Source organism: Apaloderma vittatum, unplaced genomic scaffold (assembly GCF_000703405.1).
Source record: "Apaloderma vittatum isolate BGI_N311 unplaced genomic scaffold, ASM70340v1 scaffold6040, whole genome shotgun sequence".
Classification (NCBI taxonomy): domain Eukaryota; kingdom Metazoa; phylum Chordata; class Aves; order Trogoniformes; family Trogonidae; genus Apaloderma; species Apaloderma vittatum.
Genome location: NW_009696157.1, coordinates 149,202 through 165,692, shown reverse-complemented (window position 1 = coordinate 165,692; position 16,491 = coordinate 149,202). Strand labels below are relative to the sequence as shown.

The 16,491-nt window shown below is 36.3% G+C and overlaps 1 protein-coding gene across 1 annotated transcript in view; it reads left to right on the top strand.

Moving 5' to 3' along the window:
- The window catches only part of PARK2 (parkin RBR E3 ubiquitin protein ligase), a gene marked incomplete at its 3' end in the record, with an annotated part of 227,581 nt that overhangs the window by 97,810 nt on the left and 113,280 nt on the right, over positions 1-16,491 (top strand). Inside the window, exon 3 of the mRNA XM_009873742.1 lies at positions 5,593-5,676. Coding sequence (XP_009872044.1) covers positions 5,593-5,676 — 84 coding nt within the window. The remainder of the gene's footprint in view (positions 1-5,592; positions 5,677-16,491) is intronic.

Below are 16,491 nucleotides of genomic sequence, written 5' to 3'. Positions count from 1 at the left end.
TTCTGTTCTTAGAGAGTGTTTTAGTTGTATTTTTTGTTGTTTTTTCCCTGAAGTGATCAGTGACTAAAATTCAGCTGTGGTTCTACAATACAAAATCTGGCTACTGGACGGAAAGTACACTGAGAGCAGAATGTACTGTCCATTGTACTGGGCACCAATACAATGTACTGGTGGGACGTACATAGGTTTTCAGTATTTCCCTCATACATTGAAAGTCCTCCCTACTCTTCATATGCTGCATAGGACTTTCAGTTCAATTTTACTATGCCATTTGCCTATCATTTTTCCATACCTGATTATTTAGGAAGTATTCAGCTATGCTTGACACACCTTTTTCTATCCAGTGATACACTGGTGTTCTATTTATTTCTTTATTCTGTCATTTTCCCATTTTTATACTGGAAAAATCTTCTCTGGTACATCCATTTTAATACATAGGTTTCTCTGAGTAGTTTGGCTGTGTACAAGATGGGCAGTTGCTTTAATCTCGCAATCAGAAGGCTTTGTTCTTCTCACAGTTTGTTCTTGATTAATGTAAATTAATAATTACAAACACTGTAGCATGCAGCATTACAGCTCCGGAAGTGATTGGCTGGCCTGCAGTTTGACAGGCTATTCTTAGACACAAGAAAGAATGATGCAAAAATTACTTTTCGAAGCATTCATCTTGCCAGAATTCCTAATTTTATTTTGATGCAATTATAGCAATAACATTTAGTAATGCTGTTGCTAAAGAAACATTAACATTTTGAATTTATAGTGTTTTTCAAGGACAAACGTTAGTTTTGCTCTATTTTCTTGTTCTGAAAGTAGAAAACTAGAGTTTATAAGCATGCTAAATCTTTTGGAAGTGTATAATGTCATTGTTAATAATAAAATATGACCCTGAAGAATGGCAAGCACATACAAGAAGAAGGAAGATTTCGCTTTCTTAAAAATTTTGAAAGTGAGGCATAGAAATTTTTAGGGGTTTTTTTGATTGTGTTCTATTTTTCTGTTAGTTTCTGCTCTCCTTCACTCCTCACTGACAGGCAGGCACAAACCCTAAATATCTTGCCAGTTCATTTTAGACTTTTCCTCTGTTATTAATTTATCCCTTAAGAACGTGATCTAACTCTTGCTGGAACAAAGAGAAGGAGCTGTTGACTTAAAGCTGAGTGTGGTTAATGCCATCAAAAGAATTAAATGAACTTGACTTCCCTCTGGGTTTTATGCCCATTGCAAGAGTTAATTAGGGTGGGATTTTTGTTAGGAAATAGGAAATAGTTAGGGTGTCATTTTTGTGAAGTATAAGATAAGAATTTGTTAGCTACAGTGAGTGAACAGCTGAGTAGTCACTGATAGTGTGGGACTGTGCTATTAGTTCTCTGTGTACGTGCTCTTAGTGTGCCTTAAATGGAAGTTAACATATTCTTATACAAATAGAGAGCTGCTTCATGTAGAAGGTATTCTTGTGTGCATGAGAAATGTCATGAAATCATTGCAGAGAGCAAGAGCACTCTAAGTTCACACCATGCTGTATAGCACACGAGCTTTCCTTCATACGTAAAACTTTAAAAGGTGACACAAAATTCATTGTATTATTGTTACTAGTAATAAAACAAAAGATACTGCCATATTAAGCATATTTGGATCTGATTCAGTGCTAGCTGCAGTAAGCAAACTCTAAAAGTAGTCTATTACAACAATTCCTTTCTGTTCTGGTTTCTTTAAGAATGCTTTTATGTTTATATTTTGCAAATCAGCTGCTTGTTTTTCAACTCCTATAAGACTGTGACTAATCAACATAGAGATGCTGTTTCAAATATGTTTTAAATATGTACTTTTATAGAATCTTGCTCAACCTTAGAATTGGTCCCACACATGTTTTCTTTCTTGCTTAAGAATTACTATGCCTTATTACATTTTTGTTATTATGGACTTAGACCTCCAGGCTACTGAAATACTTGGAAAGGTTTTTTCTTGAAAATAACTTCAGTGAAACTAAAGGGTTAAATCCTCTGAAAAGCTTAGCTTGAAATATTTTCTTCTTACGAAGTCAAGATAACTAGGAACAGAGTTGATAGTATATACCTGTGGAACTCCTTCTGTAAGACTGTTATAAATTATTTTAGTGACAATCTTGTGACTATTTTTGTTTTGTATACTGGCATAGCATCATTAACTTTGAGAGCCTTGTATTAATCCACAAGGATGAAGTAACAAGTATTTCACAAGCTCAATTTTTTAAAACAGAGAAGCTATATTAAAGGTGCTTGTTGAGAAGAACCTAGAGGAGACCAGCTAAAACCAGTTGAATCTTTGGAGGAGATGTGGAGTTTGTTCTGGAATCAAAGATTTTGTCCACAGAAATTTAAGGAGGACTGAACAAAAGCTGGCATGACTAAATTGGGGGGAAAAAAAAAGTCATTAGAATCAAGGATGCATCTTTCATAAAAAGTGAGTACAGTTAGTAATGAAATAAATTAAAACAAAAAAGAAAACACCAGCAAACCACAACCACGTAATTTGAGCACCTTAAATATAAAATTGACATTAGGCAAGCAAAAAATGTTTATTACTTGCAAACAACAGAAAAGACTGTTACTGACTCCTTTGAAAGTATAACAGGAGCAGCAAGTGTACAAGTCCACTAGATAATTGCCATATCAAAGAAACATTTGGAGAGGATGAGGTGTACAGCTGGGTCATCCCTGGGAACAAACAGATGGGTTCAGTATGGAGGAACCTGTGAAGTACCTGCTTAGAGGCCCCTCTGGGACCTTAGGATGCTGTTGACGTGGCAGGTTGGATTCAATGTATGTTAATATTTAGTGATGCACACTAGGGAAATAACCCCAAATTTTATATTTATGTGCTTGATTTGGAGATAATTGTTACATTTGGGAATGAGATCTAGGAACTGTGATAAATCCACCAAAATGCTGCCTTGGTGCGTAGTAAAGTAAATCTCATTATAATCATAGAATGGCCTAGACTGGAAAGGACCTCAGAGATCATTTAATCCAACCTCCCTGTCATGGGCGGGACGCCTCTCAACTAGATCAGGCAACACAAGTAATTATCTAGGAAATAAAGAACATTCAGAAACACCACTTTCCCATTCAGCAGTCCAGCAAATAAGTCAGTCTTGTATACTGTGTGATGTTTTCTCATAGTCTGGATAAACAGAGTAGAATTGGAAGAGCTATGCAGAGAGTAAAAAGTTACCAAATAAAGAAGAGCATCTCTATGATGAATTGTAAAGTAGATTGCTTTTCCTGGGAAGAGTTATGCTAGAGATCTTCGCAATCTTTGGTGGCATGAGGAAAAATAAACAAATGGGGTGCATTGAATGAAACTTGAACCTTCTGAGCTGAAAACAATTAAAAGGAGGTGATTATTTATGCAACATCTGGAGGCTCTGCCATTCTTCCTGCAAAATCTCAAGAATACTAAAGCTGTGTAAGAGGGCAAAATTCACTGGAATAATTGATGGCACACTTGAGTTTTAAAATGTTTTAAATAATGAATTCAAGGTGGATTTGGTGCAGAGCCTTCCTGTTGAAAAACTTTAATGAGTTTCCCGCTGGGACCGGGATTTACTTGAGAGGGTCCAACCACGGGCTACGAGGATGATCGAGGGACTGGAACACCTGCCTTATGGGGAAAGGCTGAGAGACCTGGGGCTTCTTAGCCTGGAGAGGAGGAGGCTGAGAGGGGATCTAATTAATGTATATGAATATATGACGGCTGAGTGTCAAAAAGGAAGGGACAACCTCTTTTCACTTGTGCCCTGTGATAGGACAAGAAGCAATGGGCTCCAGCTAGAGCACGAGAAGTTCCACCTCAACATGAGGAAGCATTTTACTGTGAGGGTGACAGAGCACTGGCACAGGCTGCCCAGAGAGGTTGTGGAGTCTCCTTCTCTGGAGACTTTCAAGACCCATCTGGATGCGTTTTTGTGTGACCTGCCCTAGTTTCTGTGGTCCTTTTCTGGCAGGGAGGTTGGGCTCAATGATCTCCAGAGACCCCTTCCAACCCTTAACATTCTGTGGTTCTGTGCAGACTATGACTTTATACTAACTGCACTGTACTGCAGCTGTTTTTCTCCCAGAGTCAAATCTACCAGTAGGCACCCCTGTATCTCCCTGCTGTTTGAACTCTTTTTTTACCTCTCACAAATGCCAGCACTTCAGCTATGATGGTAGAGAGCACAGCTCAGAACAGACTAACCTACTTTATTCAGATTTTACAGACTGGCTGGATAAAACTTTTATAGCTAAGTTCCTACTACCAAGTTAGTTTAAAACTCCCTCGGCTGTGTCTCACTATGCTGGCAGAGTGCCTCATATAGAAGTAAAAGGGATATGGATCTAGAAGTGGTACTGGATTACTTTGTAATCCAACTATGATATAAGTGGGCGCTAATTTCACCAATGGAGTTAAACTGCCTGACAGCCATAATTTCTCTTCTGGCTAAAATTTCCCTGTTACTCATGAGTAGTGACATTATCCCAAACAATGAATACTCCAAGTAGCAAATATTTTAATTATTTATACTTAGTTGTTTGTCTCTGCTATGCGTATGGATATCTGAAAGCTTCATATCTATTTCTCAGATTAATTTTTATAGTCTACAAATTAAATATTAATTGGTATGAGGTTATTATTAGAAGAGAAGACTTTACGTACTGGGAAGTTTTTTACAAATCTTCATATGCATGCCATACGTGTAAATATTCTTTGATAGATCATCCTGTTAACCACACTATTTTGCAGTTGTGGAATATTAATAATACTGGTTTGTAATCTTTAAATTTGCTCTCTGTAGTACACTCAAATGAACTGTTTATATTAAAAAAATCATAGCATTTTGCTAAGGATTTTCTATTAATTTTCTTTCTAGGTTTTTGTCTTGGTATGTGTGGTGCTTTTTTTTTAAAAAAAAAAAAAACCACCTGACAAATCTTGAAACTAAAATGAATGTACAGGAAATTACTAACAATTCTCACTTCACATTTTTATTATGTTGTATTATAGTTAGGTAAAGGCTTTATCTGGTGGCAGAAAGTCTATTTTTTTAATAGCAAAATATTATCAAAATTCACATTTACAGCTTATGAAAACAGAAATGAATTTTCAGTAAATTTAGAGCCATTTAATATTTAAGCAACAAAATACAGAAAAAATAATCTAGTTTTTGTTACTCTGTAGTCTTTCTAACTGAGTCTTCTACTTCTAGCTGTTGTGTTGTGCTCTTATTTTCCCTTAGTCAGACATAGGCCAAGGTGTAAACGGTGTTGAACCAGAAGATGAGTCTTTAGCTCATTAAACATAATTGAGTCCCTGTCTTAAGCTGAGAAAGCTGAACTGAGAAAAGGTACTGTTTGATGCTTATTCGTTACACCTTAGGATGGAGGGGCTGCATGTCCTGTCAGTGAGCTTTACTGGTGAATTTTTTTCATATAATTTGATTAGACTCTTTCATCATAAACGTAATGTCTAGCTGAAGTCTAAAAGAAATGGGATAGAAGAAGCAGCAAAAAAAACAACTTTTGTATGTTTGCTTTAAGTAGATTAAAGCTTTTATGCTTTGATTTTGTTTTGAAGGGTCCGTCTTGCTGGGATGATGTGCTAATTCCCAACAGAATAAGAGGTGTTTGCCAGTCCCAAAGGTGCAATGGAAACTTAGCGGTAAGATTTTTTTTTTATTTTATTTATTTTTGGTCATGTTTCACCAAATGCAGTGGCGCTTACGGTTATAATTGCTACAAACAGTTATTCTTACTTTAGAATTGCAGAAATAAATATAAATTGACATGTGTGGTACACTTCACAATAGCTATTCAGCATCAGATAATACATCTTCAATGTTTAGCGAAAGGGAGGAACTTGATCAGTTGCTGCTTGGAATGGAGGAGGAAATAATTTTGTCATCTCTGTCACTGAAGTAGACCTCTTGGATATTCAAGTGTGCATAGGTTTAATGTGGAATCTAATGCTTAAATGTTTATGTCAATGTTTATTTTATAATTATTGTATATATATCTGTTTCCTGAACAGCTTCAAATTTCTATGTCATCTTGCATATCACATCTTTCATATCAGATTTTCAGGCTTTGTCTACAGAAGCAGATTCTTTACACTGATTACAATCTGTTCTTCCACATGCTCATTATTCTTGTTTACTTGATGTGTTTCCTGAAGTGGCGTCAATGAAAAGCCCAAGTAAGAAATAGCATAGACACCTCGAATTCTTAATGAAGATTTTTCAAAACGTTATTTATATATACTTGTAAACTTTCATGTGCTTGATAGTATTCAATAGTATTTAATAATATAGAGATGTTGAAGCTACTTGCTCCTCAGGAAAAAGCTTAATTTAGGTTTTCCTTCTGGACATAGCTCATAAAGACAAACACAAAGCTTTGTACCTATTCATCGAAGGTTTGCAGATGGGACAATGTAAGTGCCTTTGTTTTCAGAGGCACTCACCTGCTCACGTGCGGTCTTCTCTTTGTCTTCTCCAGCAAGACAGTTGTGAAGTGGCACGACTGTGCAGTTCCGTAGGTGTCTGCTGCTTGGCCACAGATGGTGTCAGTAAATATTTTATCTATCTTGAGACACCAAACAGTTGTTTTAGCAGCATGGGGGTTTTGGGTGTCTTCAGGCAGAGACGGAACCTGAACTTGGACCTCACAGCTTTTGGGCTTCTGCTTCTTGGTGTGCTCCGTGTAGTCCTGGCTCAAGCATTCCCTTGACAGCGGCACGTACGAGACATGTGCTATTGGCGCAGCGGTGCTGAGCTCTCTTAGATGTGTAGAAGAAAGCACCACTTTGCCTCTGTTTAGATCAGCTGTAGTCTTCCTCTTCGGCTTCAGGAACTACCCTAATTGTAAGGGGGCTAACCATCTGTCTCAACTTTTGCTAAGTGATTGTTGTCGCTGGGCCACTACTGTTGCTGGAAAGAAGTTCTTTCCTGTTTTCCCTTCTTTCTTTAAAGACAACACAGAAAAATGAAGGAGAGAGAACTTGCAAGCACAAGAGTCTTTTTGTCAGGTGTCTAGCTCTAGCCTTTATATATATATATTTGCACACATGCCCTTGACACACACACACACACATATATATAAAAATAAAAGACGTGTTCAAGATTATCAGCCTTGTCGCTTATTGGGACTCCTAGAACACATCTGACTGACTTGCAACTACCAGCTCACAGCTTTTGTCATCCAATCAGTCTGTGAAAATGGTACCGAAATAATTGCACTTTTGCCAACGCTGCCTCCTGAACTACAACCCATTCCTTTGTTGAATCAATTATTATTTAATTTTTTTTTTAAACAGAAAATGGAACAACGTAACATCCTGACAGGAAGAGGGAGGAAAGCACTGACTATAAAACTAAAATCTTAACTAATGCAGATGCTGTGGCAAACAACTAATATCCAGTTGACTAAGTCCCATGACTCCAGTTGCTGTCAATGCCTCTGGCAAGTTGCATACTTAGCAGAGCCAAGGATCAACATTATCTTTCAGTAAGGCACCACTGAACAGAAAACAGGAGCCATCCTATTTTAGGCAGACATGGTGCAAATCCAGCTTCAAGTCACCTGAATTACAGACTGTTATTGGAGAAATGTGCTCTTCCTTTATTTCTAATCTAAAATATTTTCCCTTTCTATCAGCTGCAACCTACTCTATCCAATGGTGTTAGAACTGAACCAGACTGGGATGCAAGAATAATCCTCCTTTTTATGATCGTGAACAGAAACTGCCAGCAATAGCAATCCAGTCAAGAAAAAATAAGTGAACTTGACTAGTTTTTTTTACTGATTTATACATATCTATAATGATTTTTACGTATCCAGCAGGAGCCCTGCACCAGATCTTTGAATTAGTGACTTGCTGAAGTCCTTTAATCCCTGAAAGGGGTCCTTTTTGTGTTTTGGGGTGGGTAATTTTTCAGCCTCAATCATTGTGAAAACACATCTTTACTTCCTGGGAAAACTTCCAGTCCAAAGGCTTAAATTGCCGAGCCTTTTGTTTTGTGTCTTGCCCAGAGGCAGAAACAATAGAGATCCTACAGGTGTGCCTCCAGGGATTTGTCATTCTTTCCTGCTCTGGTAAAACAGTCTAAGTGTTTGGAAAAGAGGAAAAAATAACCTTAACTATTTCACAGGTTGAAACTTTGAAAGCCTTTCTTGGTTTTTACAGTCTTGGGGAGATTAAGTCACATCTTATGATTAAGTATTCATTTTCATTGTCATGACAAAGTTTGTGCAATTATATTTTGTCTGTCTTGTAGCTCCACAGTGTACATGCTTCTTTTACAGGGATGGGTTAGAGAGAGGCTTTGAGATTGTAGTTGTCAGTTATCAACAAACTACAAATATTGCTGTTTAATCAGAGAAAAAAATACTGCAGTATTTCTCCCTCAAGACATAAATATTTTGCTCAAGAATGGTTTTTCATTAGTTTCTGATTCTCATAAACACCGATTTGCTATGTACATTTAAGAGACAACGTGGCTGCTTCGTTTTGTTTTCTTTTTTTGCCAAAAGACTAATTTATATGTATTTTTGATAATAAAATTAATATATTGCCAGAAATTAGACTTCAGTTCTTTTGGCTGCAAATATGAAAACAGTGTAAATTGATAATATTGGAAAGCGATAGAAATCAAATTTCAGTTTAGTTAAATAAAATTCAAAAATTATTTCCAAAAACTATAAGGAATAGCTTGATGATAAATGCACTATGATTCAATATGTGTTCCAATGTTTTCACAAATATGAAAAGTATCTGATTTATTTTTGTGAGTTTCTTGACATAAAGCATAGATAATGTGAAAATTTAAATTCAATTTAGTTTATTTGTGATTCCAACAACTTTTGAGCTTGGAGTGAAAACCAGAGTTTTGGGGTTTTTTTAGTTGTTATAGTTGATAATTATGAGCAGAAGAAATGCAAGAGAAATAAGTATAATAGGTTAGTGTTGCAACATCTAAAAATATGATTAATTTTTGACTGAGAAATCAAAGAACGTGCAACACTGGATATCAGTTCCCTGTGCTGCCTGGAGGACTTTCGCACAAATTTTCTTAGTGTTAATTTCAATTATGGGCTATTAGCCTGTAGCCTGGGGTAATAGGCTCTTGAGAAGTTATGTGCTCTAACCAGAAATACAAAAGCTCACAAAGATAGGCAAAAATGGGGTTTAAACAGAAAATATAAATCTTGACAAGTTAATAAGCAGGGTTGCTTTCTGGGATTTAATGCTAGACTAATTTATGAAATAAAATGAGTAGTCTAATGTTTTAAGAAATAGTGGAAAAAAATACACAGAATATCCAAAGCAGAGCTCAGGGGTTTGTTTGGTTTTCACATTAATTACAGTCTATCAGAAATAATGCATTCACACTGAACTTCTAGAGCTCTGGAAGGCTGAAGTTGGTGTGGACATTTATGTTGCTGTACTTGTAGAACATACAAGTCAATTTTATAACAAACTTCACGTATATTAAATGAAGAACCAAAAAGTTCACTTTAGCTGATTGACACATTTTGAATGAGGATCAAACCGGAATCTTTCAAGCTGTTTCGCAGACCAGGACTACTCACTAAGTGAGGTGGAACCTTGTACTTCTGGTGACTGTCTTAGAACACTTTCAGCCAGAAGCATCGTATGTAGTTATGCAGGTAGACACTTATTATAGAGAAATGATTGAATGCATCAGAAGTGCTCCAGGCTCTGGTTCCTCTCCTTTCCAGGTTCTTGTTCTTGTAATTCTCTGTATCCTTTGAAAAGGGCAACCCAAGGGCTGTGGAAACAGGTGTGATTCTCTGAAACTCCAGATGCTGATCTCGGCATAATTTAGTTACAGCTTGAAATCATTGAATCATCATTGTGTTCTTTGGAGGAGGATTAGCTCAGTTGGGCGTGGCGCTAACAACACCAAGGTCACGAGTTCGATTCCCATTCTGTCCCCATGTGTTGCCTGATCTAGTCGAGAGGTGGCGTCCCTGGTGACAGGGAGGCTGGATTAAAATGATCTCTAAGGTCCCTTCCAGCCTAGGCCATTCTATGACTTAAAAAAAATCCTAAATGACTGCATAACCAAAGAGCAAAGATTACTGTTGCTTTTAAAGAAAGGATTCTTGTGAACAAGCTCCTGTTCTCCTTGAAAAAGAAAAAAAAAACTTATTCTTTTTACAAATTCAGTTCTCCTGTTTAGTACAGCAGTGTATTCGCACTAATGATTCAAAATTTTCCAGTATTTCTCTAATACTTTAAGACTTTCCAATAGTATTAGAACAGTTTTGTATCATTACTTCATCCGAATTAATGACTAAATCATGATAGTGAGATCACAGTAAATTTTCCGAGAAATAGGAAAAAAAAAAAAAGCTTTGCAAAGTATACTATCGGTGATGTAGAATTTATGTCATGTAGAATATACCATACCACAAAGCTAAAATGCTGCTTTTCTTAGAGAATTATAAATGATCAATTCCATTAGCTTGGGGAAATGGACAGAAATAAGATATTTCTCAACCAATTGCAAGATTGAGTGAGTGATATTAGAATTATCTTGTGTTTGGGTTTAGTTTTCAGTGTAATCGTAATACTAAGAACATATGCTTTTTGCTGAATAGATACAGCTGTGTTGTATATTTGAACAAAAATTGTAGATGCTGTACCTCAAATGAAAATTTAGCTGCTAAAATTTAGCTGCTATCCTGCTGATGGTCTGATATTAATTCATGTTCACTTTTGGGTTTTTTAGAAGGAGGAGGGAGGTATTTCCATTTTGATTTTTCTAGATTCAGGTTTATCCTTACAAATAATCTGAACACATTTGATACTAAACTCGGTATTTAGTCAGTAAATACCTTTCCTTATTCAAAAGAAATATTACAAAAGAAGTTTTCTTAGTAAGCTCATACTTGTACAGTTCTCCAAAATACCCACAGAACACTGTTTATCATCCAGTGAAGTGAATTGTGAAGTGGAGGAGTCTTTCTACTTCTGTATAAAAATGCCGTTACATTTTTTTCCTATCTGAAGGCTTGTGTGCTACTCAGAAGTAGTGAAGAGCCACAAAAAAATTAAATGGCTTTTTTCATATGTAGGCAGAGACAGAGCTGTAACACCACTGTAAACTACTGAAGTGATGATTTCATAGGAACCAGTCCCATGCTCAAGTGAATGTGCATCACTTTCTGAAAGATATTGCTGTGTCTCCAAGGCAAAATGTAGGGGCAAATGTTTTAATACTTTTTCCACAGGTTTAATATTCTGTATGTATTCTTGAGATTCTCACTTGATGTGCTGTAGACTTTAAAATCTCAGAAATAATAATGGAAGGAGTAAACAGGAGTATTGGTCAAATGTTTAAATCATTGTGAATAAGGAAAAAAGTAAATAATTCTAATGGAAATATAAATGTATTTCTACCTCGGTTTGATATGTCTCAATGTTACCTTACATTTATTTTTTATTCATGATGAGACTACTTCAACTGTCCATCATAACTGAATAGCATTTTTTTAATCTCTTCTTCAGTCCCCAAAACACATCAGGTTCCAGCAAAAGTGCTTCTAACCCTACAAACAGTACTGTGAGCTTAGTACTGCTTTTCCTTGAATATCAGTGTACCCTTCTAATCAAATTCTGTAGCAATCTCCTGGTTCTGGAGCAAGGATATATTTTCCAGTTTGGTCACATAACTGTTTTTGAAATGATTAGTGTATGATCATCATACATGATTTTAAACAGTCAGATTCCACTACACAGTAGCCTCGCTATTCCAGTGTGTGTTGGGGGGAAAAGAATTCACACAGTTTTTTATATTGTGTAACTTTTTCTGTTATGTTTCCACTTCTTTCCTGTGTGATTTGAATCTTTCAGTTTTATTATATTGATATTTTTGAACGTGTCATTGATATTTTTCCTTGTCCTGCACATTTACTATCATTAGATTTAGCCCTGAAGGCAATAATATTCTGTAATCTTATAGCCAGTCTGTTCCACAGGGAGTCTATTCTCGTCTGGAACAGACTGGATTAAGAAATCAAGTGAATAGCATTCAGCTTTAAATATGCAGGTTACCAAATGATTTTTTTCTTTCAAACATCCAAAGCTATTCTTCTCCAACCTCACAGTTCAGGTGAAATATGCTTCACTTTTTCATCTCATTTCACTTTGATCAGCTCAGACTTCGTTTTCAGTTGAGAACAGAAATAAATTCTGAAGCAGTTAAAGTATCAAGAGTAAAGCAGCAAATTTAATGGTGTTATCAAAATGTGAGTTCAGTAAACTAAAGAACTATCATTATAGGAAGGCTCTGATACATTGCTGTATTATTTATTCATTGTTCTTTGTGTACGGTGATATGGCTGGGTTTTTTGTGTGTCCTTAGAGTTATTAGAATATTTTCAATGTCATAGTATTGCTATGAGTAATTTTAAAAAAATCTGAGAAGTTTCTTTAATACCAAGAAATCTCTTGACTTTATAGTTCTTTTATTTCATTGCTGACCATGTTTGCCTTATGCATTAAAGATTAGTCCAATTATCACATGCTTTAAACAAAAATCATAGTGAGCATGATGGAAGAGGAGTGATAATTAAAATAACAGATGAGAATTCTTGTTACACAACCTAATATCTGTGAAGTTAGATTGTGACAGCTGCTTTATCCAGAATTGAGAAGAGAATTATTCAAATTTCATACAGGACAAGTTTCAGACTATTTTTAACATTTATCAGAGACTAAAGCAATTGCTTTTACTGTTTAGGACTGTTATACTCTGTTATGCCCAGTGATGTGGCAAGTAAAAGGAATAAAGCATAAATGCAAGTTAGGTAACAAGTAAGCCAGACCCATCATTGTAGTTTTATTCTGTCTCTTCTCTCTTGTGATAGAAGAAGGGGACAGAGCTAACAAATGTGCAAACCATTTCAGATAACTTTCTGATTTTAAGCTCTTTTCCCTTCAGAATCCTATCCACTCACCAAATTAAAGATTAAAATAGCTCTGTTGTAATCACTAAGTTAAATTGTCGTCTTAAGCATGTCTACTGCTTTGGCTTGGTTTCTGCTTCTACAGTGAAGATGAGTATCAATTTGGGCACCCTCAGTCAAGTTTCTCTCGCATACAAAAGTGATTTCTAAATTATTTGTGAGGACAGTGTTTTAAAAGCCTATGTAGCTAAGCAGAAAAATGTCCAAAGTCAACCTGACTGAAGTTTATAACTACAGTTAAAGTGCATGCACTTCTTGCAATAACTGCAATAATTATAGAGCAAACATTATACCTATTGTTTATATCAGGAATTAATCAGTTACTTGATCCTAATTTCTGTAGTAACATATAAGAATCCATCTGCATGACTGAAACAACGCTTTGCCGTATATTAAGCAGATCTCATGGTGGTGTTAAATGTCACCTTTAAGATGTTAGAGAACCTTCTAATAAATCACAGTAGCTTTTGTATCATTCTCATATATCTGTAATGATACAAATGGAAGCCTGTAAAAGTTGTTTTGTTTCGTATATATTTTCAATATATACAAACTCTCCAAGCAATTTTTCCCATGCATCATATTTGATCCTGCAAAAAATTTTCATAAACATATTAACGCTAGTTTTAACTTCTTTATGTATATTCCAATTTGTATGGAATTTGTTTGGGTGTGATTAGTTTTTTTTCTCACAACATAATTTGTTAGGGCAATCTGGTATGTGTGCTAGCATTTCAAGATCCTCTCTGGTCCCATGGAACCATTTGGGAATCCAGAACTACTAAGATACCAAACACAAAGCCCAAAAGACCTGTGCAGTTAAGCCTTTGCACCCCAGAAACTTCAAATTGGGTAATTGGCAGGTGGGGGTGGGAAAGAATTGGGGATGTTGATGGCCAGCCGGCTGAACATGAGCCAGCAGTGTGCCCAGGGGGCCAAGAAGGCCAACGGCATCCTGGCCTGGATCAGGAATGGTGTTGTCAGCAGGAGCGGGGAGGTGATCATGCCCCTCTACTCAGCTTTAGTAAAGCTGCACTGTGAGTACTGTGTCCAGTTTTGGGCCCCTCACTACAAAAGGGACACTGAGGTGCTGGAGAGGGTACAGAGGCAGGCTACCAAGCTGGTAAAGGATTTGGAATGTGTCCTACAAGGAACAGCTGAGGGATCTGGGGCTGTTTAGCCTAGAGAATAGGAGATAGAGAGCGATAAGGTTTCCCCTCAACGACTACTTGAAAGGAGGTTGTAGAGAGGCGGGCGTTGGTCTGTTTTCCCCAGTGGCGTGTGATAGGATGAGGAGAAATGGCCTTAAGTTGCACCAGGGAAGGTTCAGGTCAGATTTTTAGGAAAAATTTCTTTCCTGAAGGGGTTGTCAGGCACTGGAACAGGCTGCCCAGGGAGAGGTGATTGGGTCACCATCCCTGGAGGTGTTTAAGAGAAGGGTAGATGTTGCCTTGAAGAGCGTGTTTTAGTGGTGTTCATAGGGCTAGGAAAAAGTTCGACTCCATCTTGAAGGTATCTCCAACCAAAACTGTTTTATGACTCTATGATAAGTAATCCACAGATATAAAAGCAGAAGGAACATTTTGATCATTTTGCCTAACCTCCTGTTTAACATGAGTTATGATCCTTTCCTGAAATAATAGATTTTTTGGATGAGAACATATAATTCCGAAAAACCTAAGTCCTTGACATAAAAAAAGCTAGCAGTGAATTTAAAAAACAAACAAGAAAGCTCTCTCTTGATTTGTGTGGTTAATTAATTGTCTTGGTTGTTAAAAATGTGTATTTGTAGTATACAAATGCACAAATTTTTGTCAGGCTTTAATCTCCTGTCCTTTGTTATCAAAAGAATATCTGTTTCTTCATGTTGGTGTCCATAGACTAAAGTTCATGTATACCTTATCTTTTCCTTGAGTGTTCTGAGAGGGAAGTAATAAAAGCTCATTTTTTCAGTCCTTAATCATTCGCTTAGCTATCTGCTGCCCTTTTACCAATTTTTGACATTCTTCCCAAGTTTCAAAATCAGGCACAATTACAACAGGGATGCCATCAGTACCAATTACAGAGATGATAGTCTGCTTACTTGTGATGATAACCAGCGCTTTTGTTAGACAGTTTAACCATAATGCCATCCTGAGGGTTCCAGTTCAGCTGACCATCCTCAAAAATCTCAGTCATTTCAAACTGCTGGCTCCCTGAACCAAAGTCCTTCCTCCTGTGTGCATGGCCCTTACTTCTAAAGATGTGACTCCATTTTTGGCTGTTTTAAAATGCATATTATGTGTTTGATCTCTGCAGAGCGAGCTGTTTGTGTGGCTTTGTCAATGACTTTTTGCTTTTGATTGTTTTCCACTTCCCCAGATTTTGTGCCACCTGAATGACTTATGAGTAATTACTTTATGCTTCTTACCAGATCATTATCAAATATTTTAGATTGCAGTGATCATCTCCTAGCTCTATGCTAAGCCTCCTTGAAAAAGAGACATTTGAGGATTCACTGTGGGAGAAATTACATTTTGAAACATATCTGTTAAATCCATCTAACATTGACCTCTTAGTGTTCTAGTTCCTTAATCAAAATGTCAGTGCTATATCAAATGCCACACACACATCTGGGTATATTGCAACGTCACTATTATGTTGTTCCACTAAATTTGTAATCTCATAAAAATGTCAAGTTAGTTTGATAGGGTCTAGTTACCATAAATCCTTGCTGATTGACATGGATTACTCATCCTTTTATTAATCAAGTACCATATTAGCTGTTTATTCTATTCAGGGCTGGCGTCAGGTTTATGTGCCTAGATTATCTCATATAAAGCTGCCCTAAACTATGGCATGATGAAGTTCTGTTCTTGTCAAGTTTTACATCACCTCTAAATGTGGGTGGGTTTGTTTTGCCATCAGTACATTTCCTAAGGAGGAGCGGAGACGGGGAGCAGCCCTGCAAACAGCACCTCTGGGACTCTGGAATAACCTGTAAAAGTGCTTTGATTATATTATGGTAATTTTTGTTAGGCCTTTAAATTGATGTGCTTAATAGCAGTTATGGCTTAAAAATGCTTATTTGGAACACTCAATTAGTGGAGAAGAAAACAAGGTAGTTGACTTTTCTAAGCATTTAAAGATCTTTTAATATATTTTGGAGGTCTTTGCATTGTAGTTACAAATTATTTCAACTCCACATTCCTTCTCAGTTACCTCTTTAGGAAACTATAATTAGATTTTTTAATATTTTTTTTAAACAGATTTTTTTTTAAACAAACCTCTTTCTGGAGTAGATGAGTTTCTCCTTTAAAAAGAAATTCTGTTATTCCACTTCTCAGTGCAGAAAAATCAATGATAGGTAAATAACTAAATTATGAAATAGAATTAATTGTACAGAAAGAAGAAAAAGCTAAATTACTTATCTTGGAAACAGGAATTAAAGTTTTTAAAATTAAGACTTATCCTCATAAAAACACCCAAACAACTTGCTCTT